Genomic DNA, 24176 nt, shown 5'->3' with positions numbered 1-24176 from the left:
GAATTCTCTACTTTTTTCTTATATATTCTATTTATTCCTAAATATTTCTACTATAAAATATCTTCAATTTTTAATTAAAAAAATTATACTTATTGTTTATTTGAACACATTCCGTGCAATGGACATACTAAAATAAGAAGACGATGAAGTGTAGCTCAGTTGATAAAACGTTTTTTCTCAATCCAATAGGTTAGGATTTCAAGACATCATGAGAATCAATAGAGAATCATCATTGTCAAATGTAGATTAAGTATGTTTCCAAAAGCATAAAAATTTTAAGATAGTTTTTCTCTCAAATGTATGCTACCACTTCTAAGTTATAAAGATTGCATCATTCGCCGTACCTCCGCCCGACCTCGGCTACCTCACCGTCTTACCGTCAACTGCTCGCTGCTCCACCGCTATACATTGTCGCATTGCCGCTCGCCTGCCTCGCCAGATCTCCTTCTGCATTGCCTTGTTGTTCGCCTGCTTAGCCGGGCTAGCTGTAGTGTGATACGGCAGTTATTGATTTTCTTCGATTCAAGTATTCTAATTTTATTTTTTCTATTCAAAATGATTTTGTTTATGGTCTAGATATAGTTTCTGCTCATTTTTATGTGGTATTTCTATAGATTTTAAACTTACTGTGTTAATCCTAACGCTATGCACGACATAATTATTTTCGTTCTATTATTTTAACATTGTGAATAAACTAAATAAAATAATAAACATTATTATATAAAATAAAAAATAAAAAATATATATACTAACATTGAATTAAATAATTATAAACATAAAATTAATTAAATTTTAAATTAAATGAAACTGAATTTTGTTTAGTTACAACACTTATGTCCCTACAACAAAGAACAATATCATCCTTAACAATATACATTCTTCAATACTAAAATACTGTCGATATGAAATTATAAAATACTCCATTTAATATACAACTAAAAAATAATAGGACGACAATGATATCTCTATTAAAAGATAAATAAAATGGTGAACTTAACATTAGAACAATAATAGAATAGTTGGTAAGATATAAAAAAAAATATTTGTAAACAATATTAACAATACAATAATAAGAGTAGCCAAATAAAGAAAAAGAAATAGCAAAATACAAACCCAACCAAACGCACACCATCAAAGCACCACAGCTTCTCTCCCCTACTTATTTCTCCCGCAATTTACTGTTGAGTTTACCTTAGCTTTATTTTCCTCTTTAATCTCCAAATTGATGATTTATGCATGTGTGCGAAAATAATGTGATATTTTATGTTATTCGTCTTCTTTGCTTCATTTTGCCATTTCGTTGACTTTTGGTGTATTCTTTGCATGAAAACTATGGAAGTGACGAAGTTGACGACGAATGTGTAATGCTGTAGGTTCAAAATATTATAGCTAGTCAACAACTTATGTGATTTCTTTATTTGTAAAAAAAATATTGTAGCCTAGACGGAAAACTAAAACAAATTAACATGAAGAATATACTTAGATATGAACTAATATAACTAAAATAGAATGATCTTCAAAATAGGATTTAAAAGTGCTATTTACTTTTTTCCATCTTTTGCACAACTCTCTGCACTACCTCCGCCTCACATCTTTGGCTCTTCGTCTTTCACACTCTCACATGACACCTGCTCCGCCTCATTTACGGTTTCCACAATGATAGAACACGTATTTATAGACAAAGATCACCAACAATTTCTAAAACCTTTCAAATGCAGCTATATACATCACAAAAATGAAAGAACATTTATCTAGCTAATAAATAGTAATTAAAACAAATATTAATTTATGATATAAATAAAAAACGTTAGAAATCATTGGTATGATCATATTAAATTCATACTCTAAAATTTATCTAGCTAATAAATAGTAATTAAAACAAATATTAATTTATGATATAAATAAAAAAAGTTAGAAATCATTGGTATGATCATATTAAATTCATACTCTAAATTGATTATTATTAGTTTAATTTGGCAGTTTAAAAAACATCCAAGATATGGACTATAGTATAGAGCCACTCACTAAATTGTGAGTAAAGTATTGAAATTATTTTTGACTATGTATTTGAAAATTATGCATAATTAAATTAATAGATGCAAAATTAAGGTAATTTAATGCCACACTCTAACTAATAGGCGGTTACATAATTTGGTCCAATTCCAAAAGAATATTGTTTTACTACATGAAATGATTTAAACGTAATCAATGGGAATAAATCATTTGTAACTGCTACATAAAAATTGTCAACAACTAAATTTATTTAATCAAAATTTATTTTTAGTTATTGTATTTACATCCTTGCATAAAATAGTTATTCAAAATCTCTTAAAACTTGTCTTTTATGTATGTATAGATTAACACTATTGTGCAAGCAGCTCAATAAGATCGTAAACTCAATTAGCTCTTACAACATAGTATAATAAATTAATAATTGAATAAGCAGCTCAACATTATTACTAATGTAACTGGAAGCTTTCAAAATGCCTCTATTGGCTCCAGAAAATGCCAGCAACACAACACTTGCATCTTACTCGCAGAGCCGCTTGCCATACTAAAACTCAGCCACACTCATAGGAGAAGAACGGACACGATCATGTGTGTCGACTCATGCTCAACCCAAGGCAGACAACGAATCCTCAAGTATCTAATCACACACACAGATGAAGTTGAAGATGGTGATACCAATGTAGGTAAGTGAAAAGCTCTTGCATCAAGATCCCTGACGAGCAACAAACACGAATCATAATTTCGACCAATATCATCTGAAAGTTACATTAGAGCTTGAAACTTCCCACAAGTAAATAAATGTTTTCAAGTATGGCAACCAACAGAACACCAGCTCACCTAATGCCACTAATCAACTGGAATGAGTGCCATTTCGATTTCTTGCAACGACTTCCCTTTAGTTTCTATAACATTCTTCTTCACAAAGACTGCCGCCAACAAGCAAAAGGTGGCAAAAATTGTGTACAAAATTTGGGGCCCCAGCATGTCCAGCAGATTCAGAAACAATAACCCAACAAAAAAATTGACCACCTGTGCATGACCATGAATGTGTGACCAAAAGAAATTAACTTCCTATAGTGACTTAGAGTCATACCAATTTATACTTAGAATAAAGGGAAATGTAGGATAGCATTAGTGTGTCCAATTACCCAATGTACAGACATGCAGACAGCCATTGCCTTAGCCCTAATTCGGCTTGGTAGTATCTCTGATAGGAGCAGACCAGGGACAGGCCCAGCACCTAAAGAAAATGTCAAGACAAACCTGTACCCAAGAAGAAAGTAATCATCAGACGCACACATGAACAATTTTTATCGAAGAAGTCTATGGTTGTTCGATATTTTTCCAAAGTAGACACTGGCTGCTTGATACTCTCACTTCTAGATTGCGGAATGAATATTTGGTCAATGAAAGTATAAAACTTATGTTTATGATGAGCTAGCAAGGAATCAGCTTGTTTCGGATACTCACAGCAGCATTCCACCAACGGATAAATATAAATTTTTAGAGGGAGACATAATATCACTTGCAGCAATAACTTGGAAACCAATAGCCACTACCTGAAAATAAAAAATAAAATAAACACCAATCAGAAAATGGGATAGTTGGAGAAGTATCCTATGGTCTTCAAAAATGGAATTTCATAAGAGGCAAAGATGGTGCCAAAGTTTTAGTCACAAGAAGAGGATCCGAGGATGATAATTTTACTTGCCATGCCCAAGAAACTCCCAAGAAGAAGCAGCTTCCTTCCTAATCTATCCATCAGAATCATGGCAACAATAGATCCTGAGAAAGTGATAATGATGAGGCTATAGTTAAAGGAATAGCCAGAATATATTGGGCACCACTACTTACCTGATAAGTTTACAACTCCTATACATATGTTTCCAATATCAGAAGGCACTCCGGCACTCTTGAAAACAGTTGAAGAAAAAAAGAATACAGCGTTGATGCCAGATAGCTGTTGAAAGGCAAATAGGGCAGATCCAATGAACACCACTGCAAGAAACATCAAAAGATTTTAGCAGTGTGTGATGTGGCTATAATTAGTCCCCTTCCTTATCATTAGTTCGTTAGTCTACTCTTCACTGATGCGCATGTATAAATTATTGAATTCTTTGTATAATATTGCGTACAATTTACTGCACTAGGATTTGAACCCAAGACGAAGACTAATTTGAACTCTCTCCTATATATATATATATATATGATCACACACACACACACACATATATATATAGAGAGAGAGGGGGGGCATCATGCATATTTACCTTTAAAATGACGCCCGTAGAGTAACTCTGAAAATTTAACAGCATCTGCTTCATCTGCTCTATTATCTGTTTTTGACAATTCTGCCATTGCAGATTTAACATGTGGTGGTCCAAAAAGCCTCTCAAGTTCCTCTTCAGTTTGAGCAATTCTTCCTCTCTAAGACAATAAATAAAAATCTAACTGAGCAGAGAAAGGAAGAGAAGACAAGCCAAATGACAGTGACACCTCTATAGCACAAACACAACAAGCAGAACAAGTCAGAATAAGATGTGTGAAAAGTTACAATTTAACTTGAGCCGCACAATTAAGCATACAATTAGGCTGGTCTCAATTTTAGCAGTTACAATTTACAAATAAATGAATAATATCTGAACACCTTGTAAAGCCAGTGTGGAGACTCTGTACAGAACTCCATCAAAATGGCCAGCAAGGTAGCAGGCATAGTAGATACCCAAAAGCAAACTCTCCACCTGCAAGAATCATTATTAAATGTAAGATGCTAAAAAAATAGGGATGCTGAAAAATCTCCTACGCAGCACCGTGGAACTGATATTGCAAGAAACAGATTCCATTTTCTGCTTTGTTATAACCACTTGAAGTAACAACTCATGCTGCCTTTTAAGTGGGCAATATGAATGGGGGACATATTTTTACTAAACTATTAGTACATTCTTATGCTATGCCGCTTACCAGCTAGGGTCATTTTTGGCAGGAATCCCGATGAGTAGAGCTGACATAAGTCCAAGGCATGTTGCAATCTGGGTGAAACTCCCGTATGTGCCCCTCACATAAGCCGGTGAAACCTGTATAAAATAGATGACATGTACTTAAGGAACGCTCTTCTGAAGATGACAGACAGTATCTAAGTATTTTCCGAAGGCAAGGGCGAGCGTCATAGTCTGTACCTCTGACACATAGAGTGCTGCAACTGGAGGACCAAGACCCATGCCCGTTCCAACAAAGAACCTCCCAAGAAGCATACCCTCCAGGCTACTAGTTGTGGCACTGAGAGTACATTGCATAAAATTCAATTTACAAAGTAGAAATAAAATATAGCATCAGTATACAAGAACTGGACTAGTCAAAGACAAAAAGATGCCAATTTCCTTAGTAGCTTAAGTGTTTTAAAAACTTTTGCTTATACAACATGAGATGGAAAAAAATACGATAAAAGAATGTTTACCTCATGGAAGCACCAATAATCATTGGCAAAGCACATAACTGGAATGCTCTCCTACGACCAAGCCCATCAGATATCCAACCACTGAATAAAGAACCAAGAAGTGCACCAGCAAGACATGTACTCACTACCAAACCTGATCAATGTAAGGACTCATCAGAGTAAGATTTCATGAGTATAGCTGATAAAAGTCTCATTTAAGATATAGGAAGTGGGAGCACCTTCAGCCAGAGTACTGCCGCTGAAGCCTAGTTCGACAGAGATACTCTCTAATGTGTCATTTACAACCCTGAATAATGCCCAGTATGTCAACAAACATGAAAACCTCCAACAACTCTAACCTTATTGCCAAATCCCGGGAGAAAGACTTCAAAGAGATCGCACAAACCCGAGATGATATCCAAATAAGAATGATGAGATAGTTGCCACCAGAACATGTGGCAAAGGACGCTTCCATGAAGGATTGCTAGTTTGACCACTATGTGAGTAACCTGAAATTCCATGCGAAAAGGGAGTAAAACACTTCCATGCTTTCATCACATAAGCAACTACGTGTTGGCTACTCAATCATCATCAGACTTATGAACTGAGGATTTCAGACTATATCTCTCGTGACAAAACTATACAAGAATATCGTGTTTTTTTATAAGAAGCTCGTAACAATGTGCTTTCTCTGAAACTACATGTCCTATCTATGCTCTAATGTAATGATTGATAAGCACATTTACATTTACATTATCCATAAAGAATCACTCTCTTTGCAAAAAATTAAGTCAACATATAGGCTATTGTGAAACATATGCCAATCACAACTGCTATAATTAGAAATAAGAAGCAGAATTTTGAATGTTTGAACTGGCTTCTTACCTAGTAATCCTTCTCTATCATAATCATAGCCATTGAGATGTTCCCTAGACGATGAACGCTTCTGCACCAATAAGGTTTCGACGTGGCGCCCTCGCATACCTCAATTCTACTGTAGAGATCAAATTGCCCTCTGCTACATAGCATCAATCAAACACTATCAACAACAATCATCTAAAATTGAATCACACCTAATTACCTCACATTTCATAAAACATCGAAGAGAAGTAAAATTTCCACGAATATCACTTATAAATACGGCTCAGCGGTGGATCATCTATATCTTCATAAATCTCAAAATCGAAAACTCGAATCTCACCATCTCACGATTTCACAACTCAAAACCAGCTAATGCGGAATCTATTCCATTGAGTAAAAAAATCTCCTAACACAATGCATCACAAATCCAACCGAAATCCGATACGAATACGCGTTTCCGAATCCACACATTGCATCGTATCAACAAATCGGCATGCAGAGTCCGTGTGAATTCCGCATACAAATACGTATTTCGAAAATCACGAGGATTACCTTGCAATGTTCGGCGGCGAAGACAGCTGAATCGATCGAAGAAGAAGGTGAAATGTGGGGATAGCTAACGTGCGCCGCGAGCTTGGGGTTTTTTCGCTTTATTGAGCGAGGGAGGGGAGGGGAGTGTAGTTTAAGGAAGAAGCACGAGGTCTCTAGAAAGATGCTACGAGTCACGGAGTGACACGTGGCACTGCTGTTGTAGAGGCTACGCTCTGCTGTTGCCAGATTCGTCTGCATTCTATTATTTGCGACACGTGTTGGATTGTTGACGATTTGACGTCATGATTTGCGTGCCTTTCTTAGATTTGATTTCAGATTTATATGATTATTTGCGATTAATTACCGACAAAGTTGAGGTTTATAAAAAGGAAATGTAACATACTATTGCGCAATAATATTTAAATAGTTGGATCGATACACAACAATCAACAAGGGAGGTGTTAAAATACCCCTCTTAAAATAACAACATGCCACCATTCTTAGTTAATTATTTGTACACGTAAGTGAATAATCAGTTGTCATATGGCAATCATAAAAAATTCGTAAGAGTAAATTTACGCGGACTGCAACATTCAATACGCTAAACTGCAATATCCAATATTCTAGACTGCAATGTGACGTAGCCTGCAATATCCAATACGCTAGACTGCAATCTATATTATTGTAGATTGTTGTAGATTGCAGTCTAGCGTTTATACTATTGCAGTCTAGCGTTGTGTCATAATGTCATTTTAAGAGTGTTGTCATTTTAACGCACCCCAATCCATGTTTAAAGAATGATCTTAGCTACTATAGTCCACTTTAAAAAGAAATAAATATTTATTTTTTAAATTCTGAAAAATCGGTTCAGTCACTTTTTTAAGGTTTATGATGATTCAAATGTTCATTAATCATGTTTATATTTATTTTCTATTTTATGGTATTTTGGCAAGAATATAATTTCGTAGGTGTGCTGTGACCGTTAATATATTTCCAATTTCTTAAAGCTGGTAGATAAACGAGTTTGGAAAAATCTATAAAAAATTACAAAAGAAAAATAAGTATAAGTTATATTCTGACCCAATAATTCAAATGAGTAGCCATATCCGGCCCAATTTATATGGTAGTACTAGGCCCACATATAATTCGCAACCTACAGCTTTCAAGCATTTTCTCAATTTCTCTATCTCGATGATTGTAGTAGTATAATGTTTTCAACTTTTAAATCACAAATTTATTGATATACGATCATGCAATATACATAAATTCATTTGAATTAAAAAAAATCAAGAGATTTGGTCATGGTCATGGTCATGGATAATGGGTTTTTGAACTAAAGTTAATGATGCAAAAATTGATTTATAATAAGTAAATACTCAATATTATGAAAAAAAGGTTGGAGTACAAATTGTTTCCTCTAGCTATAGTATGGATAAGCACACAGATTTTTGCAAATTACGAAAATGTGCAAGTATTGTGTTAAAATAATACTAAATCCGATTAAAGTTGGTGTATGCAGAATAAATTTATGGTACTCCATCTGTCTGTGAATAGGAGTTCTTTTTTTTTATTTTAGTCCGTCCGCGAATAGGAGTCCTGATTAGAGTCCTACCTTCACCTAACTCATTTCACTCGTATTTCATTTAAAACTAATATATACAAGTGAGACCCATAATTTTTTCACTATTTTTTCCATTCATTTTTCTTAACCTCTCTTAAAACTTGTTTCGCCAAAGAATGAGACTTCTAATGACAAACGGAAAAAGTATTTGTCAGTGGACAACCTCGTGACAACGTTACCTACCTATATCGAACTACTACTATTAATCCATCCACTAGCATAAAAATCTAAAATCAGATTTATTTCATTATTTTGGATCACATGAATTAATGCACACTATAGTACTGTACAATCTGTGCATATTTGCCACCTTTTTTACTTTTTTATCTTCTTTATTCATTAGGTAGGGAAAATGACTTCCATTACCCTTGAATATTTATTTTTGTTTTCACAAAAATCACTACGATCCTATAAGATTGGATTAAAATTTACAAATCTAATCATCCAAATTAAATCTAATGTTTTATTGATGATTTTGTCTGTATATTTTATGGGTTTTGACCTGTAAAACGATGTCATACAAGACTCCTATATCACAATTTGGTGTAATTCAAATTATTAATTATGTTATATTTTCAAACCTTATAAAAATTTTATTGTTCGAGCATTATGTAAAAATTTACTTTGTGTTCTATTTTGGATTTGATATATTAATGTAAATTGGGCATATATATTAATGTAAATTGGGCATAAATTAATATTCACATCCAACTACTTGAATTTGAAAGGCCAACTAACACCACCACCACCACACACCAAACACAGCACAAACATGTGTATTTTTATGTGATATATATATATATGAGCTATCAATTTCATTTTGTTTTGTAGTCTTCATTCAATAAGTCCCCACTATTCATATTTCGTACAATTTTCAATTATGTATAAGAGACAAACCTATTTAGAGGACCTCTATTCTTTCTTAATTAGTACAGTAATTGTAGTCAATAATTTTCACCTCTCTCGAAATCAAGGTATGGTTTTGCAAGTCTTTATTCTTATATACTTTTATCTTTTTATTCATGAAGTCGTTGCGAAATAAATAAATACTATTCGATGTATAAACTGGTTTTGTTCATTATGATACATCAAATAGTTACACTAAATGGCGTGCAACCTACTAATTAACTGATTTTGTTAATTTGGATACATCAAATAGATACACTAAATGATATAGTACTATATTCAATACTCTCTGGTCCTTCCTTCATTAAAAGTCTCATTCATGGGTGGCACGGAATTTAAGAAATGTTATGAAAAGTGAGTGGAAAAAAGTTATTGGAATATGAGTCTCACTTGTATATATTAGTTTTAAATGAAATGTGAGTGGAATGAGTTAGTGGAAGGTGTGACCTATTACCATTTATGGTAAAAATGAACGGGACTCTTATTCGCGGACGAACTAAAATGGAAAAATGTGACTCCTGTTCGCGGACGGAGGGAGTATATAGTACTCCCTCCATCCTAAGGAAGATGACCCCTTTCTTGGGCGGCACGGGATTTTATGCAAATTTATTTTGTGTGTTGAGAGGAGAGAGTAAAGTAAGAGAGAGGGAATAAAGTAGAGATAAATGTGTTTCCATTTTAAGTAATGAGTCATCTTAGTTGGGACAAATTAAAAAGGAAAGTGGGTCATCTTCGATGGGACGGAGGGAGTAGTATTAACTGATTTTGTTCATTTGGATGAATCAAATAGTTACACTAAATGGTGCAACCTTCTAATTAAGGGCCTTTCCCCAAATTAAACTTGCCTTTGCTAAGAAGATATACTCATTTTTCTGCTCTTCACTCTTCTTGAATGTTGTGTTGTGCTTCTCTTATCGGTTATTGTATTTATAGTATTCTTGATATGTGAATTTTTTGATTTTTTGATTTTGTTTTCAGTAACTTTTCATGTGGTGTTGGTAGGCTTGTTAATATCGTAGTACTATGTTATCTTAGCTTTGATGAGAGTATGTATGCTATATTTAATTTTAGTTGGGAGTATTTCATTTGTGCAAATGAGGCTCGCACGTTTAGTGGTTTTGAGTGTTGCTTGTTATATAAAAAAAAAGTCATTTAACTCACAATTATGTAACTTATAGTATACGCAATTGTGCTTTATGTTTGGTACTCCCTCTGTTTCATTATAGTTGAGACGAAATTTTTGGGCACGGAGTTTTAGAAATGAATGTTAGGTATGTTAAATCAATAGATAAAAAAGTAAGAGAGAGGAAAAGGTAGAGAGAATAAAGTATAAAGTGAATAAAGTAGAGAGAATAAAGTAAGAGAGAGTAAAGTAAGAAAGAGAAAAAAAGTTACTAAATATGGAAATGACTCAACTATAAAGAAACTTTCCGAAATGGTAAAATGACTCAACTATGATAAAACGGAGGAAGTAGTTTGCATTTGCAAATGTGCTAGTACTTCACTTAATTTCACCTCTCAAATCATTAATACCTTGAATATTTTAGTTAATTGTCAACTTAATTAGTAGTATTAAATCCAAATTATACTTTTTCCCCTTTTTACTTTTGCTTTGAAAAGACTCATTTGCACCCTTCAATTTATTAAATAATGATTCTTTAATTTGATTATTTAAAACTTAAAAACCTCCTCTCTTAGTCTCGGATAATATAGAACTATAGCTATAGCATAACTATTTACGAATTCCGGACTTTATTTTTTTAAAAAAAGATGTACTACTGTATAATTTAATTTCCTCTGTTAAAATTTAATTTTTATTTATTTTTATTTGTTATAAATTGCACTGCACCGAGGGTAAGGAAATTTTGCATTAAATTATTTGTGCTTATCCCCACCTAAAAACCTGCCAAAAAATTGCTATGCATTTATGCCTTTTAGCAGGTGGATTTCCACAATTAATGTCACAAACATAACTCTAAACATGTTAAACAGCTGTCGGGCCGGAGTGTAGGGGCCGCCAAGGCGACGGAATCGCCTTTTGCTGCAATGATTAACACATGTCGAGTAATACTGGAGAAATTAACGGCGACGAAAAAGACACTTTTTTATTTTTATAAAACTTCAAAGATTGAAACATGCCTATTTAATTAATTATTTATTTATGCTAAGTCGTTATTTCAATAGTTCTTCCATGATCCTAGGGATCCATTTAAATACTCGTTACTTTTCGTAGTGAAGAGATCCAATCGAAATTTTCCACTCTTATTAAGTGAAAGCGAAGTTTTTTAATATTTCATACTTATAAAAGTGTAAATTTAATTTTTGTTTAGCAAGTGACACTAATAGTAGCGATTAGCAGCTGCGGTAGGTATTTATTTATTATTCTCAGATAGATTTTTATGTTCTGTTATATCTATATTAAAATTGGTACGTACTTTTCAAAGTCAAGTTCCAATTAATATATTTATCAGTGAGACTTAATTAAGTTGGGACCAAATTCATTTAATTCGCTCAAATAATGCACATTGAAAAATATATGCACGTTTAATATATGAAGACAATAGTGCATCGGATAAAGTCAGTACACTACTACAAATTTGAACCAATTTAATATATTTAATTTCTGATTAATTTAACATGCCCTATTGAAGACATGCCTATTTATTTATTTGGATGAAAAAGTAAATGTTTAATTGAAAGTAACCACTCTTGCATTACTTTAACAACATTTATTTTTATCTTTCTCCGTACGCAGGTTCTCTTTTTTCTTGCTATCGGTGATCATCCAATGTCGATTTTAAGATTTTTATTATTATTATTTGGATATTCTTAGATTTATTGTGTGCTGCGAGATCGATACTTTAGTGAGTCTGATATTATTGAGTGACGTTGGTATCTGCTATTGCTAGTTGGTATTTTGAATCTTTGTTATATAGCATCTCTATTGTTATCATAGTGTACTTTTAATATTTTTTGAATTTGTGCTACTATTTTAGAATATAAGCATTATTTTTCTCTAAAAAATCTAGTGAGAAAGGCCCCAAATATTGTTTTTAATCAATTAATGCATGGGCGTTGGGCTCAATTACTATTATCATCTGCACCCAAAAAAACAAATCTTGCCAAGGGAAAGCAAGACATGACAGACCAGCAATCAGACCCCTTTACAATTTTATGACCAAATTATTATTGTCACTATTATTAAAATACAAGATTTTAATTAGACATTTTCCTTGTGATTATTTCGATTTTTTGCTTTGCAGAACCGTACAATTTTCTAGAGCAATAATTAAATTTTTTATTTAATTGGGGGCACTATGATTGCCTTACTTTAATAACTCACCATTCGTTCATTTTGTGATATCGACTATGATGGGTACCACGTGAAACTCGATCTCTCTTTCCTTTTGTATATAAATCTCTATTACTTACATACGTGTTCTCTTATAATTACTTAACTAATCCAAATCGCTTTGGGAAAAAAGATTACAAAATGTAGTTTACCTAATCATTAAAGTAAGCATAAACACCCTTTTCAGCACATGTTAATTATTTTTACATAACTTTCTCTCTAATCAGTTGGTTTTAACCAATTACTCCTTCCGTCCCACTTTAGCAGTCTCATTGACTTTTCTATTTTCATTTTGTAAAAAAGATAATAAATAGTTAGAGTGGAGAAATAGTAAAGTAAAAAAAAGAATAATGTAGATAAGACTCTTCTCTACATTATTTTCTCTCTTACTTTACCATTTCTTGACTTTAAATATTTATTATCGTTTTTACAAAACGAGTATAGAAAAGTCAACGGGATTGCTAAAGTGGAACAGAGGGAGTATTAGATAGTGTGTAACAAGTAATGTGTGGTACATGTAATAAAATAATGACGTTAATACAAATGAGCTCGTGAGACGATACACATATATATAAACAATTAATTAAAATAAAACAACCCTTATTGTGATTTGTGAGTGTGAAAAAATTCATTGAATATATAAAGTTGTTATACTATTATTCTATACTTTATCGATATTAAAAAATATATAAAAAATTCGTTGTCTATAGGTTGAACTTATATTTCAAAATTCATCCATCAAAAAATGCATACGCCATGAATCTTTTTTAATTCAATGGATGAATTATTCTACAATAGGGAATCTCTCTCTCTATATACATATGTGTTGTTTAAACAATTATGTACTACTATAACATTTCATTGTATCTATATATATGCGTTGCGTAAGCAATTATGTACTACAATATAACATTACATATTAATATTGATACAAGGTATTTAAAGTACATAAAATATACCTCAACTAGCCCTCTTACATTTTGGTTCATCAACAAAAATTATTTTTCTTTCACTTTGATAAGTTTGTCTTTTTAATAAGTTGGGATTCATTCTTCACAAATAATATTTTAATTATTCCTATCTCTTTCTTTATTTTTTATTTTATCAATTTTGTATTAAAGCTCGTGTCCAGCCATTGTTAAGACCATTTAATAGTGGATTGAGGGATTATTTTTTGTATTCTTGCAAGGATGAAATATAAGTAACGATATAGAAAGGAAACTAGGAGAGAAGGCTTTCATTTTTGCTACGTATATATGATCAATAACTTTACTCAATGCGTCACATCTCAGTATTTTTTTGGAAGTTACATATATATGCCTATATACATAAATTGCAAGCATACGGTGTACTCCCTCCGTCCATGAATAAGAGTCTCGTTTTTCCATTTTGGTTCGTCCACGAATAAGAGTCCCAGTTGATAATTACCATAAATAGTAAAGAGACCCCACATTCAACTAACTCATTACACTCACATATTATTTAAAACTAATATATAGAAGTGAGACATCTATTCCACTAACTTTCTTCCATCCTAACATTTCTTAAAACCCGTCATTTAAAAATGAGACTCTTAATCGTGGACAGATGGAGTAGTATACTATTATATTATTATTATTATACATCCATATCCATTTGTATAATTGAATACAACAAATCCAAAATTATGGAAAAGAGATCTAGATTATGTTCCCTTCTCCTCACCACATATTTGGTAAATGGATTGCAAAACGTAGTGGGTAGTGGAGGTTTCACAATGTTCAAAAAGTTCAATAATACCACTTTATATATGTGGGCTTCCTTGTTGATGTGATTTAGAATTTTGCCCATTTCTAGCTTCAATAAATTCAATTCAATTAATTTCATATCAATATCAATTTCTTGATTTGATGTTAATTAATTCAATATAGTTTGATTTAGGTGGAATTCTTGTTTTTGGGTGCCGCTGCGGTTTAGATTTGACTCGTGTTATACTCACATTTCTGTAATAATTAAATTTTGTGTTTTTTAACTCATTATGATTCAATTTTGAGTCAATAATATGACTCATTGAAATTCGAAGAAGAATCTTATGGATCATACAAAGTACATTTAAAACAATATTAATGAAGATGCTTCAAAAAATAAATAACCCACAAACTTAAAAAATATAGTACTACTATTAAACATCAAACTATATTACAATGCTGGACTTCAAACTATATCAACATTTAAGTTCAAACTTTATCAAAAAATGTTTATTTAAAACAATTAACTATCATGACTATTATATAGTATATATAAAAAATATCCTCGTCCATTTAGATATAGATATAAACGTGTGCCATATGTACTAATTAATGACTTCATATCCATCAATTACAACTTTAGTCGGTGGACAACTTGATTGGGTATGATCTTATATGTCATTATATTAAATAAAAAGAATATCTTAGAGAGAATCTAATTAAAATTTAAATATATAAATAGAGTTTCTCCACCAAAATTAATTTTTTTGTTTTCATTTAAATAGTATGCCAATATATTCTGACCAAAAATCCTAAAATAGGAAGTAATACCCATTTTGATACAACTTGGAATCATGTACAAATTGAATGAACAAAAGCAATTTCCATGATACCTAACTGTCAAATTCTACCACGCATTTCCCACCGCCCATATAACCACACCCACTCCTTAATTATATATTGAATTTCATAATTTTAGCATAATTAAATGTACAAATTGAAGAATTAGATATAGAAATCAATTTAGATTCCCATATGGACTTATTTTAATCCCAAAGCATATTTGTTCCTTTTATGTTATGGGTTCCATTTGTTTTTGTACAATTCTCACATTAATTTTAAAATAATAAGGCAGCATACATTTTAAAGCTTTAATTAATTTCACTACTAATATTAAATTATCAAAATTTGTCGGATTGAATGATTTGAATCTCACGAAATTTTGCTAAATCCAAATTTATACTCTAGTCTCTAATTAAGTTCTAACTAATTCATAACTAGATATTATTAAACTATCGCTCGAAAGTTGACTCCAATGTGACTTTTTAAATTTAAATTTTACAAATAATAAAATTTACGGTGACATCAACTTCAGCTGAACAATATTTTTTACTCGAACTATTACGTGAACAACACGGATAATATATACACAGTATTCGCGAATTCAAAGTTCTACACAATCATAGCTGGAGCGCTACACCATTCGTCTCTCATTAATTGACATCGTTTAACTTGACTCGAGTTTTAAGACATAATGAGTTGAAGACGGACAAAAAATAAATAAATAAGTGTCAATTAATGTAGACGAGTGAGGGAATATAATTCAAAAATAACCATACAAAAAAAAATCCGAGGTGTACCAACTAATAAAATTAATGAGATAGAAACAAATTGGAGATGGATTATTCATTAAATTAGTGCATGTGTAGGAAATGGACAGAGATATGAAAAAAAGAGCATCAATTAACCACACCTCACTATAAGTCTCAATTTTGTTTGATATCCTTAATGAATAGACCCCACAATCCCTTCTTCACAAGGCCATGAAATGAGCTTCATATAAAATTGAGAAAAAAAAGATAAAGATAGTAATTTTTATCATTGATTTGGCAAATGCAATGAGCCTTGTTGATATGTCTTCCAATAATCTTCCCACCTCTCAATCCAGAGATCTTCACAAATCTGCTCCAGCTCTCTCACTCTCTCTTGTACCCTCTCTCTCTCTCTCTCTCATGATTAATTCCTTTTTCTTGATTTTTTTTTCTTATTTTTAGAAATTTATTTTGCATGTAATTTCCAAATATTTATGTGTTTTTGTTATTTTTTTCTATTTTTGGAAGGCTGGTATATTCCACGGCGGCGGCGGGGGCGGGGGCGAGGAGGAGGAGGGCGGGATCGGCGGCGAGGCGGTGGAGATAAGCAGCGAGAATTCCGGCGCTGCTAAGTCGCGGTCAGACGACGACTACGACTTAGCAGCGGAGGGATTGGAGGACGAGGACGAGGACGAAAACGACGGCGGGAAGAAGAGGAAGAGGAAGAAATATCACAGACACACACCACAGCAGATTAGAGAAATGGAAGCGTATGTTTTCTCTCTTTTTATATATATAAATATAGCATGATTTTCTAGATTAATTTTGAATTTTTGATGGTGGAGAAGATGAAAAAAAAGGCCAATTTTGACATGAAATGTGACATGAATATGGCCGGAAAAATCATCGGAGTAGATTAATTAATTAACGGAATAAAATTCAATTTAATTAGTGTGGGATTAAGACAAGATATGAAAGGGCTATTTTAGTATATTTTGTACCACGTTTTTCTTGATGGGTGTATAGTTATTTTCATGGTGTCCGAAGTTGTCCATTTCTAAGAGAGTGAAAGTGAATATATATTATACAGATATGACAGCCTTTTTTGTATTTTATTAATTAGGCTGACATATATGTGCAAGTGGCTGGATGTAAATGTATATTTTTCCCTATATATAGTTTATTGTATGTTTTTTAGGCTTTTCTCATAAATAGTAAAAAAAATGATTTTCTAAATTGAAAATATGAATGTAATTTGCAGATTATTTAAGGAGTCTCCTCACCCAGATGAGAAGCAAAGAATGCAGCTAAGCAAGCAATTAGGGCTTCATCCTAGACAAGTGAAGTTCTGGTTTCAAAACCGTCGAACGCAAATTAAGGTAATCCATCGCTAAATATTTCAATCGTTTGAATTTATTGGCGTAACGACAAAAAGGGACTTTATAGCCAAATGAAGGGAGTATTTAAGAAGTAGGAGTGATAGAACGTGAACAAATGAAATATAAAAATATTCTTGAAATTTAGTATATTGATTAGTGATAAGTAAGCCTACAACATTGAGCTAAATCTAATTCCAATTGCAATTTAAAATGTTAAAAAAAGTTTGATTATGTACGTACATCATGCACGTTTATATCACTACCCCTTAATTTACAAGTAGCATTTAGGCCGACATTTTTCAGACATCATAATTGATTTAGTGACATTTGATATAAGTGGGTAATTTTGAGATCTTTCGCGCCACCAAAACGATGCCGTTTTGCTATCTTTGGTCAATCTTTTCTACTGCATTTAAACTTCTAACAAAAATACACATAAAATTGCTATGCTAAAAATATCTCAAATAATGAAACTTCCACATCATTAAATTTAAAATTTTAAAGTTGTTACTGAAATTATCACTAATACTACCTCTGTCCCTGAAAGTTTGACACAGTTTACCATTTCGATCCGTCCCTGAAAATTTGGCACACTTCACTTTTTACCATTTTTAGTAGTGAACCTCATATTCCACTGACTCATTCATACTCACATTTTATTATAACACTAATACTTTAAAACTAGGACCCACATCCCACCAACTTTTTCAACTAACTTTCTATTACATTTCATAAAACATGTGCCGGGTCAAAGTGTACCAATATTTGGAGGACAGAGGCAGTATGTTATAGTATTTGTTTGGGTGTACAGGCTATACAGGAGCGTCACGAAAACTCTCTATTAAAATCCGAGATAGACAAACTTTGCGACGAAAATAAATCATTGAGAGAAACCATCAAAAATCAATCTTGCTCCAACTGTGGATTTGCTAGCCCTAACAAAGATGGTACAACTCCCTCACCCACAGAAGGCCAGAAGCTCAGAATAGAGAATGCTAGGCTCAAAGCTGAGGTACAACCAAATGATGCACAACAAAACTTTTTTACATTTTTCAAGTTTTTTTATGACAATTTTACATATATGTTCAAACTTTGCAGGTTGAAAAGCTTAAATCAGCCATGGCAAAACACCCCCATGGATCATCGCCGAGAAGCTCCTACTCTCCGGGAAACGATCAAGACGACAGGAGCTCGTTCGAGTTCCCAAATGCAGGCAGTGGCCTTGAGAAAGAGCGCATCATGGAAGCTGCGAGCAGAGCTGCCGAGGAGCTGAGGAAGATGGCTAGCCACGGCGAGCCACTGTGGGTTCGGAGCTATGAGACGGGGAGGGAGATGCTCAACTACGACGAGTACAGAAAGGAGTTTTGCGCTGAGGATGAGAATGACGGTAACATGCAGGCAAGGAAGAAATCAGTAGAGGCGTCGAGAGAGACTGCACTCGTCTTCGTTGATCTTCCTTGGCTCGTTCAGACATTCATGGACGGGGTGATTCATCGTTCTAAATCCCGTTTTCTAATATATGTGTATGTGTGTGGGAATGTAATCAAATGCAAACTCTAAGTACTGTACAAACTCCAAACTATGATTTAGATCGTTAGAAAATATCAACAGATGATAAAATAGTAGCAACAGAAAATGTCAACACAGTGTCAACGGTTGATGTTGTGTTGATACTGTGTTGATATATTTTGTTGCTACTTTTTTGTCATCTGTTGATATTTTTTAACGGTCCAGATCATAGTTTGGAGTTTGTATAATATATGAGTTTGCATTTTATCACTACCCCGTGTGTGTAGTGCAAACATTTGAATGAGGAAATGTTCATTACAGAATCAGTGGAAGGAGTTGTTTCCTTGCTTGATCTCAAAGGCTGCTACAGTGGATGTCATATGCAACGGGGAAGGTGTCAATCGAGACGGTGCTGCTCAGTTGGTAAGACGCTGACAGTCTGAAAGACTGAAGACTGCACAATATGTATATGCAAGAAATTGCAAAATGGAACATGGTTTTAATGAAGGGCTGTGTGTTAAAACATACCAGATGTTTGCCGAGATCCAAATGCTGACCCCGTTGGTTGCCACGAGAGAGGTGTATTTCGTCCGATACAGCAAGAAGATAAGCGCGAATCAGTGGGCGATCGTGGATGTCTCAGTTGACAGAGGCGAGGACAGCACCGATGCCTCTCTGCACAAGTGCAGGAAGCGCCCCTCGGGTTGCATCATCGAGGACAAATCCAACGGCCACTGTAAGGTAGTAGTAAAGATTAGACATCGTATTGACTGGAGACAGAACGATCTTACATTATGCTAGTTTTTGCTCTCGTGCGATGATTTTTCCAGGTGACTTGGGTGGAGCACGTTGAGTGCCAGAGGAGCACGGTCCACTCTCTGTACCGGACCATGGTCAAGAGTGGGCTAGCGTTCGGGGCAAAGCGCTGGCTCTCCACGCTGCAGCAGCAGTGCGACCGCCTCGTCTTCCTCGTGGCTACGAATGTTCCTCTAAAGGATTCAAGTGGTAATAATAAGTTAGTAACTTCCTCTCAAGTTAATGCTTAACCAAAAACTGAAGAAATTACCATCAACACCAGGTGTTGCTACACTTGCTGGGAGGAAAAGCATTCTCAAACTAGCACAGAGAATGAGCAGAAGCTTCTGCAGAGCGCTAGGCGACTCGAGCCTCAACTCGTGGAACAAAATCACTAGCAAAACCGGAGACGAGATCAGGGTGGCTACAAGAAAGAACCACAGCGACCCCGGTGAGCCCCTTGGCACGATCCTGTCTGCAGTTGCTAGCGTCTGGCTTCCCGTCCCTCACCACGCCCTCTTCGACTTCCTAAGAGACGAGAATCGTAGAAACGAGGTCTCAACACTCAACCCTCAACCCTTCCCCACTAAATCAAGATTAGTCTAAACCTGCCTAACCTCTCTTTCTCACTATTTTCTTGCAAAAGTGGGACATAATGTCCAAAGGGAGCACAGTGCAAACCATAGCAAACCTAGCCAAAGGGCAAGACCGTGGAAACGCGGTCACAACCATGGTGAGCCAAACCACCACGAAAGCAAAGCACGAACACAGCCACACCTTTACTAATCTCAGGTTGCTATGATCTTGGACACAGGCAATGCAGAACGAGGAGCACAAGATGTGGGTGCTCCAAGATAGCAGCACGAACACATACGAGTCGATGATCATCTACGCCCCCGTGGACATCAAAGGGATGCAGTCAGTGATGACAGGCTGCGATTCGAGCAACATGGCAGTCCTGCCCTCGGGCTTCTCGATCCTTCCGGATGGGGTCGAGTCGAGGCCATCGGTGATCACATCTAAACCGGAGGAGGAGAAGAGCGCGGAAGGAGGGTCCTTGCTCACCATGGCATTCCAGATTCTGATCAGCAATGCATCAGCAACAAAACTGTCTCTGGATTCAGTGGAATCAGTCAACACCCTCATATCCTGCACAATGGAGAACATAAAGACCACTTTGCAATGTGAAGATTGAAGACATTTTTCCATTTAGTTAGTATTAAGTGTTAACATTCTTTTACATTTGTTTTAAGAGTGAAGAAATAGGTGATGTGTTTTTGCATAACTAGAAGATAGACAGCATCACTATTTTTTTGTGTGTGACATTGTACATTTATGCAGATTATGATAGCTTCGAAACATCATTCCCTTTTCTTTTCCAATCCTTATTGGTATTATATTGGTCGTTTTAAATAACCACAAGATAAATTGAAATTCAAAATCGAATTAAAGTTAGTTAAAGAACTCATCTTTTTAGTCTTCCAAAAAATTGCCAAAATCAAGAATCTGCGGCGGCGGAGAGCCTGAAGGGGGCGGTGGCGCCATGGAGGAAGGGGGTGGTGAGGGAGAGGGATTTGAATTGGGATGTGAGAAGCATTGTTGATCGATTTTGGAATTCGATAACACTGGTTTTTGTGTGAGCGCAACGATAAAGTCGCTACTTTGTTATGCGATTTCACTTGTTTTAAGCGACTCCTTCAGCTTACATTCAAAACATGTAAGCCCGTCAAATAACGGCCCTAGCCCAAAGGCCAGGAAGCTCTACCTATTGAATAATTAGCACTTTGAGATTGCATAATTTTTTTAATATATTTATTTTCCGCAGAAATATCACAATTTTTAATCTTCATGTCAATTTGAAAATAATCTAATAAGATTCTTGTAAATTGCGTTGCCTCTACTTTGGACTTTATTTTCTCATATTTCATTTCTATCAATTTGGACCGGTCAAAATTTGAGCTATAATTGACCACATATCTCATATGTTCCCTCTTGTTTAATATAATAGAATTGGCGCAGAAATTGATCCAAATATTAGAGTTATAGATGGACAAATTTATCCTTCTAAGTGAAAATGTAGAAAAGTGAAAAAGTGAAAAGGTAGAAAAATCATTTCTTGGTACACTTTTCAATGCACATACAAATCTGACCAATTTTGCAAGATTCAATTCTTCCTCAATTAGCATGAATAGTGTGAACCCCACCTCAATTGTAAGACCCCAAACAATTAATTACTAGAAAGTGAACACAAGAATTGGCCAATTCTCTTACAGTGAACACACCCTTAAGCTAAGTTTATGATTACATAATTCGAACCCTCTAATAAGTACACTTGATATTGAATAGTTAGAAATTCTTGAATTAGTCTCTCCCTCTCAACATATAAGCATCAGTTCTCCAATTGCTATAAAATAATATACTCAACTAAAACTTAAAAATTTTGGTAATAATATGAATCCCAACCAAAAATGAAATTGATAATAAAAATAAAAGGATAGGGTTATCCAATTCGAGCCACTGGCACCTCAAAAATGGGAATCCCAAATCTCTTCAAGGCAAACCAGATTTCCACGTGGCATAGCCGCATCCAACCAAGACCATAAAATACAATCAAGAATCAAAGTAGTTTTTTCAGTTTACATCTCTACACACAGGCGCGTTGCATTGCACCAAGGAAAAAGATGGCCTCACTAGCAATTGCCGCCGCCCAGCCCACCGCCGTGAAGGGCCTCTCCGGCAGCTCTCTCGCCGGAACTAAGCTCCACGCCAAGCCATCTCGCCTCACCTTCAAGCCCACCAACTACAGGTGTGTTTTATTCATGCAAGATCTTTTTTTTAGACTTTGATCATAATGAATTGTTCTTAAATTTAACTTGGGTTGATTTTTTTAGAGGTATGATATAATCCTTTCCATCGGATATTGAATTTGGGTTCCAATTAATTCGTTGTTTGTGTGAGGGCATAGAGTCATTGGGTAATTTAGAGTCAGTAATGCTTAAAACTGAAATCTTGAAACTTATTTTCTCTGTATATATACATTTATTTAAAAAAAAAATGAATCTTGGGAGGATTTTACTTATATATGGTGGATTTTATATGTGGGAAAGGTGAAAATCATGAAACATACTCACTTAGTAATGCAATGGAAATGTTGTTTGTAGGAGTGGTGCTGTGGTGGCAAAGTATGGTGACAAGAGTGTCTACTTTGATTTGGAGGACATCGGCAACACCACCGGGCAATGGGACTTGTATGGATCAGATGCACCTTCACCATACAACTCACTTCAGGTATATATGCATCCTTCATGCTATAGAGCTTCTTACTAATTTGTATGTTTTCTGGTCTCTTATTGTCAAATCTAGACTTTTTCCAAGTACTTGAGAGCATTCTTGATGTTTTTAGCTTATCTATATGTATAGCGATAGAGCGGCGTCATAAGGCATTTGGTGTCAAACTACATTGAAAATTGATCAAATAGCTAGCTCTGGTTGGTTTAAGTTGTCAATGAAAATTAGAAGTTTGGGGTTGATTTTGTTCATGCTGTAAATTTTCACTTTATTTTGATTGTTGATTATAAGGATTAAGAATCTTGTTCTTTTTTTGCAGAGCAAGTTCTTCGAAACATTTGCTGCCCCTTTCACCAAGAGAGGTCTGCTGCTCAAGTTCTTGATAATTGGAGGTGGTGCCACTCTTGCCTATGTGAGCTCCCAAGCAACCGGAGATGTTCTGCCGATAGTCAAGGGCCCTCAACTTCCGCCTAAGCTTGGCCCACGTGGAAAAATCTAATCTTCGTGAGCTTAAAATTCTTAAACATTTTAGTTGTGTATGATGTTTGATTTCCACAGCTTTGTAAGTAATTCTCAAACCTACTTGTGACATTGTTGATCATCATCATCATCAAATGTTGTATTATTAGTCTTCGTGATCTTGCTTTTAAATGTTACTCCCACAGTATGATTATAGCATTCAACGATAATGAACGCTTATGCTTGCTCGTGAAACTAGTAATCTTAGAATGGCCTTCTAGTATAACTCAGAACGGCTTCTGGTTACATTGTTCAATCACATAACTAATTTTACCCTCTGCAGACTATTAGAACACTCGGACTGCAACCAGCTACGGTCCCGCAGTCCATAAACATTAGTCGTTAATTTGACTCCGTAGACATCTAATCTAAATGTACATAAAATCCAATTAATCTACCACTGCTTTTTGTTAGCAAAGCAGAGTTTTTTGAACTTGTTAAACTCTGATTTTTGTCATTTCTGTACATACATTCATCCATCCATCACCGGTTGAGTTATGTGAACTAGCTGCATATCATGTTAGTGGCGTGCCGTTGGGCTTCTTGTGCCCCCTAGGACCTCTAGCCTCTCTATGTAGGACTACTTCTTGCTCGGGGTGAGGTTTTCTTATTTGGTGAGGGTCTATGCATCTGCATTCTCGTCGCTGGCTGTC

General features: G+C 34.6%; 4 protein-coding genes across 5 annotated transcripts in view; 2 read left to right on the top strand and 2 right to left on the bottom strand.

Moving 5' to 3' along the window:
* Window positions 1–2385: 2385 nt before the first annotated feature.
* LOC125204182 (probable plastidic glucose transporter 2) lies at window positions 2386–6996 on the bottom strand. Of its 2 annotated transcripts, none has more exons than XM_048102753.1 (15): window positions 6857–6996; window positions 6329–6458; window positions 5850–5952; window positions 5683–5750; window positions 5465–5597; window positions 5187–5286; window positions 4972–5084; window positions 4658–4751; window positions 4281–4437; window positions 3865–4008; window positions 3722–3795; window positions 3481–3569; window positions 3159–3273; window positions 2848–3039; window positions 2386–2722 (listed from the first exon to the last, which is right to left on the bottom strand). In XM_048102753.1, the coding sequence occupies exons 2-14, from the start codon at window positions 6423–6425 to the stop codon at window positions 2857–2859; spliced, it is 1470 nt and encodes a 489-aa protein (XP_047958710.1). In that variant the 5' UTR covers window positions 6426–6458; window positions 6857–6996; the 3' UTR covers window positions 2386–2722; window positions 2848–2856. The 2 variants fall into 2 exon arrangements, with proteins under 2 accessions (XP_047958710.1, XP_047958711.1); XM_048102754.1 differs by having other exon boundaries at window positions 6329–6461; window positions 6857–6968.
* A 6518-nt stretch (window positions 6997–13514) lies between these two features.
* Window positions 13515–24176, bottom strand: part of LOC125207202 (dynein light chain 1, cytoplasmic-like) — a 15860-nt gene continuing 5198 nt past the window's right edge. The window contains exons 3-5 of the mRNA XM_048106446.1: window positions 19609–19618; window positions 15920–15925; window positions 13515–13525 (exon numbers count right to left, since the gene is read on the bottom strand). Coding sequence (XP_047962403.1) covers window positions 15924–15925; window positions 19609–19618 — 12 coding nt within the window. The 3' untranslated portion in view covers window positions 13515–13525; window positions 15920–15923. The remainder of the gene's footprint in view (window positions 13526–15919; window positions 15926–19608; window positions 19619–24176) is intronic.
* On the top strand, window positions 16246–21098 carry LOC125207199 (homeobox-leucine zipper protein GLABRA 2). Its single transcript, XM_048106443.1, has 11 exons — window positions 16246–16429; window positions 16562–16803; window positions 17295–17412; window positions 18224–18424; window positions 18511–18897; window positions 19243–19344; window positions 19453–19662; window positions 19752–19926; window positions 20000–20271; window positions 20363–20449; window positions 20531–21098. The coding sequence occupies exons 1-11, from the start codon at window positions 16340–16342 to the stop codon at window positions 20909–20911; spliced, it is 2265 nt and encodes a 754-aa protein (XP_047962400.1). The 5' UTR covers window positions 16246–16339; the 3' UTR covers window positions 20912–21098.
* Window positions 22339–23637, top strand: LOC125207201 (photosystem I reaction center subunit VI, chloroplastic-like). The gene is made up of 3 exons (XM_048106445.1): window positions 22339–22522; window positions 22878–23004; window positions 23324–23637. Exons 1-3 carry the CDS (start codon window positions 22398–22400, stop codon window positions 23501–23503), a joined length of 432 nt encoding a protein of 143 aa, XP_047962402.1. The 5' UTR covers window positions 22339–22397; the 3' UTR covers window positions 23504–23637.

Source organism: Salvia hispanica, chromosome 2 (assembly GCF_023119035.1).
Source record: "Salvia hispanica cultivar TCC Black 2014 chromosome 2, UniMelb_Shisp_WGS_1.0, whole genome shotgun sequence".
Classification (NCBI taxonomy): domain Eukaryota; kingdom Viridiplantae; phylum Streptophyta; class Magnoliopsida; order Lamiales; family Lamiaceae; genus Salvia; species Salvia hispanica.
This window is presented reverse-complemented; position numbering and strand designations above follow the sequence as displayed.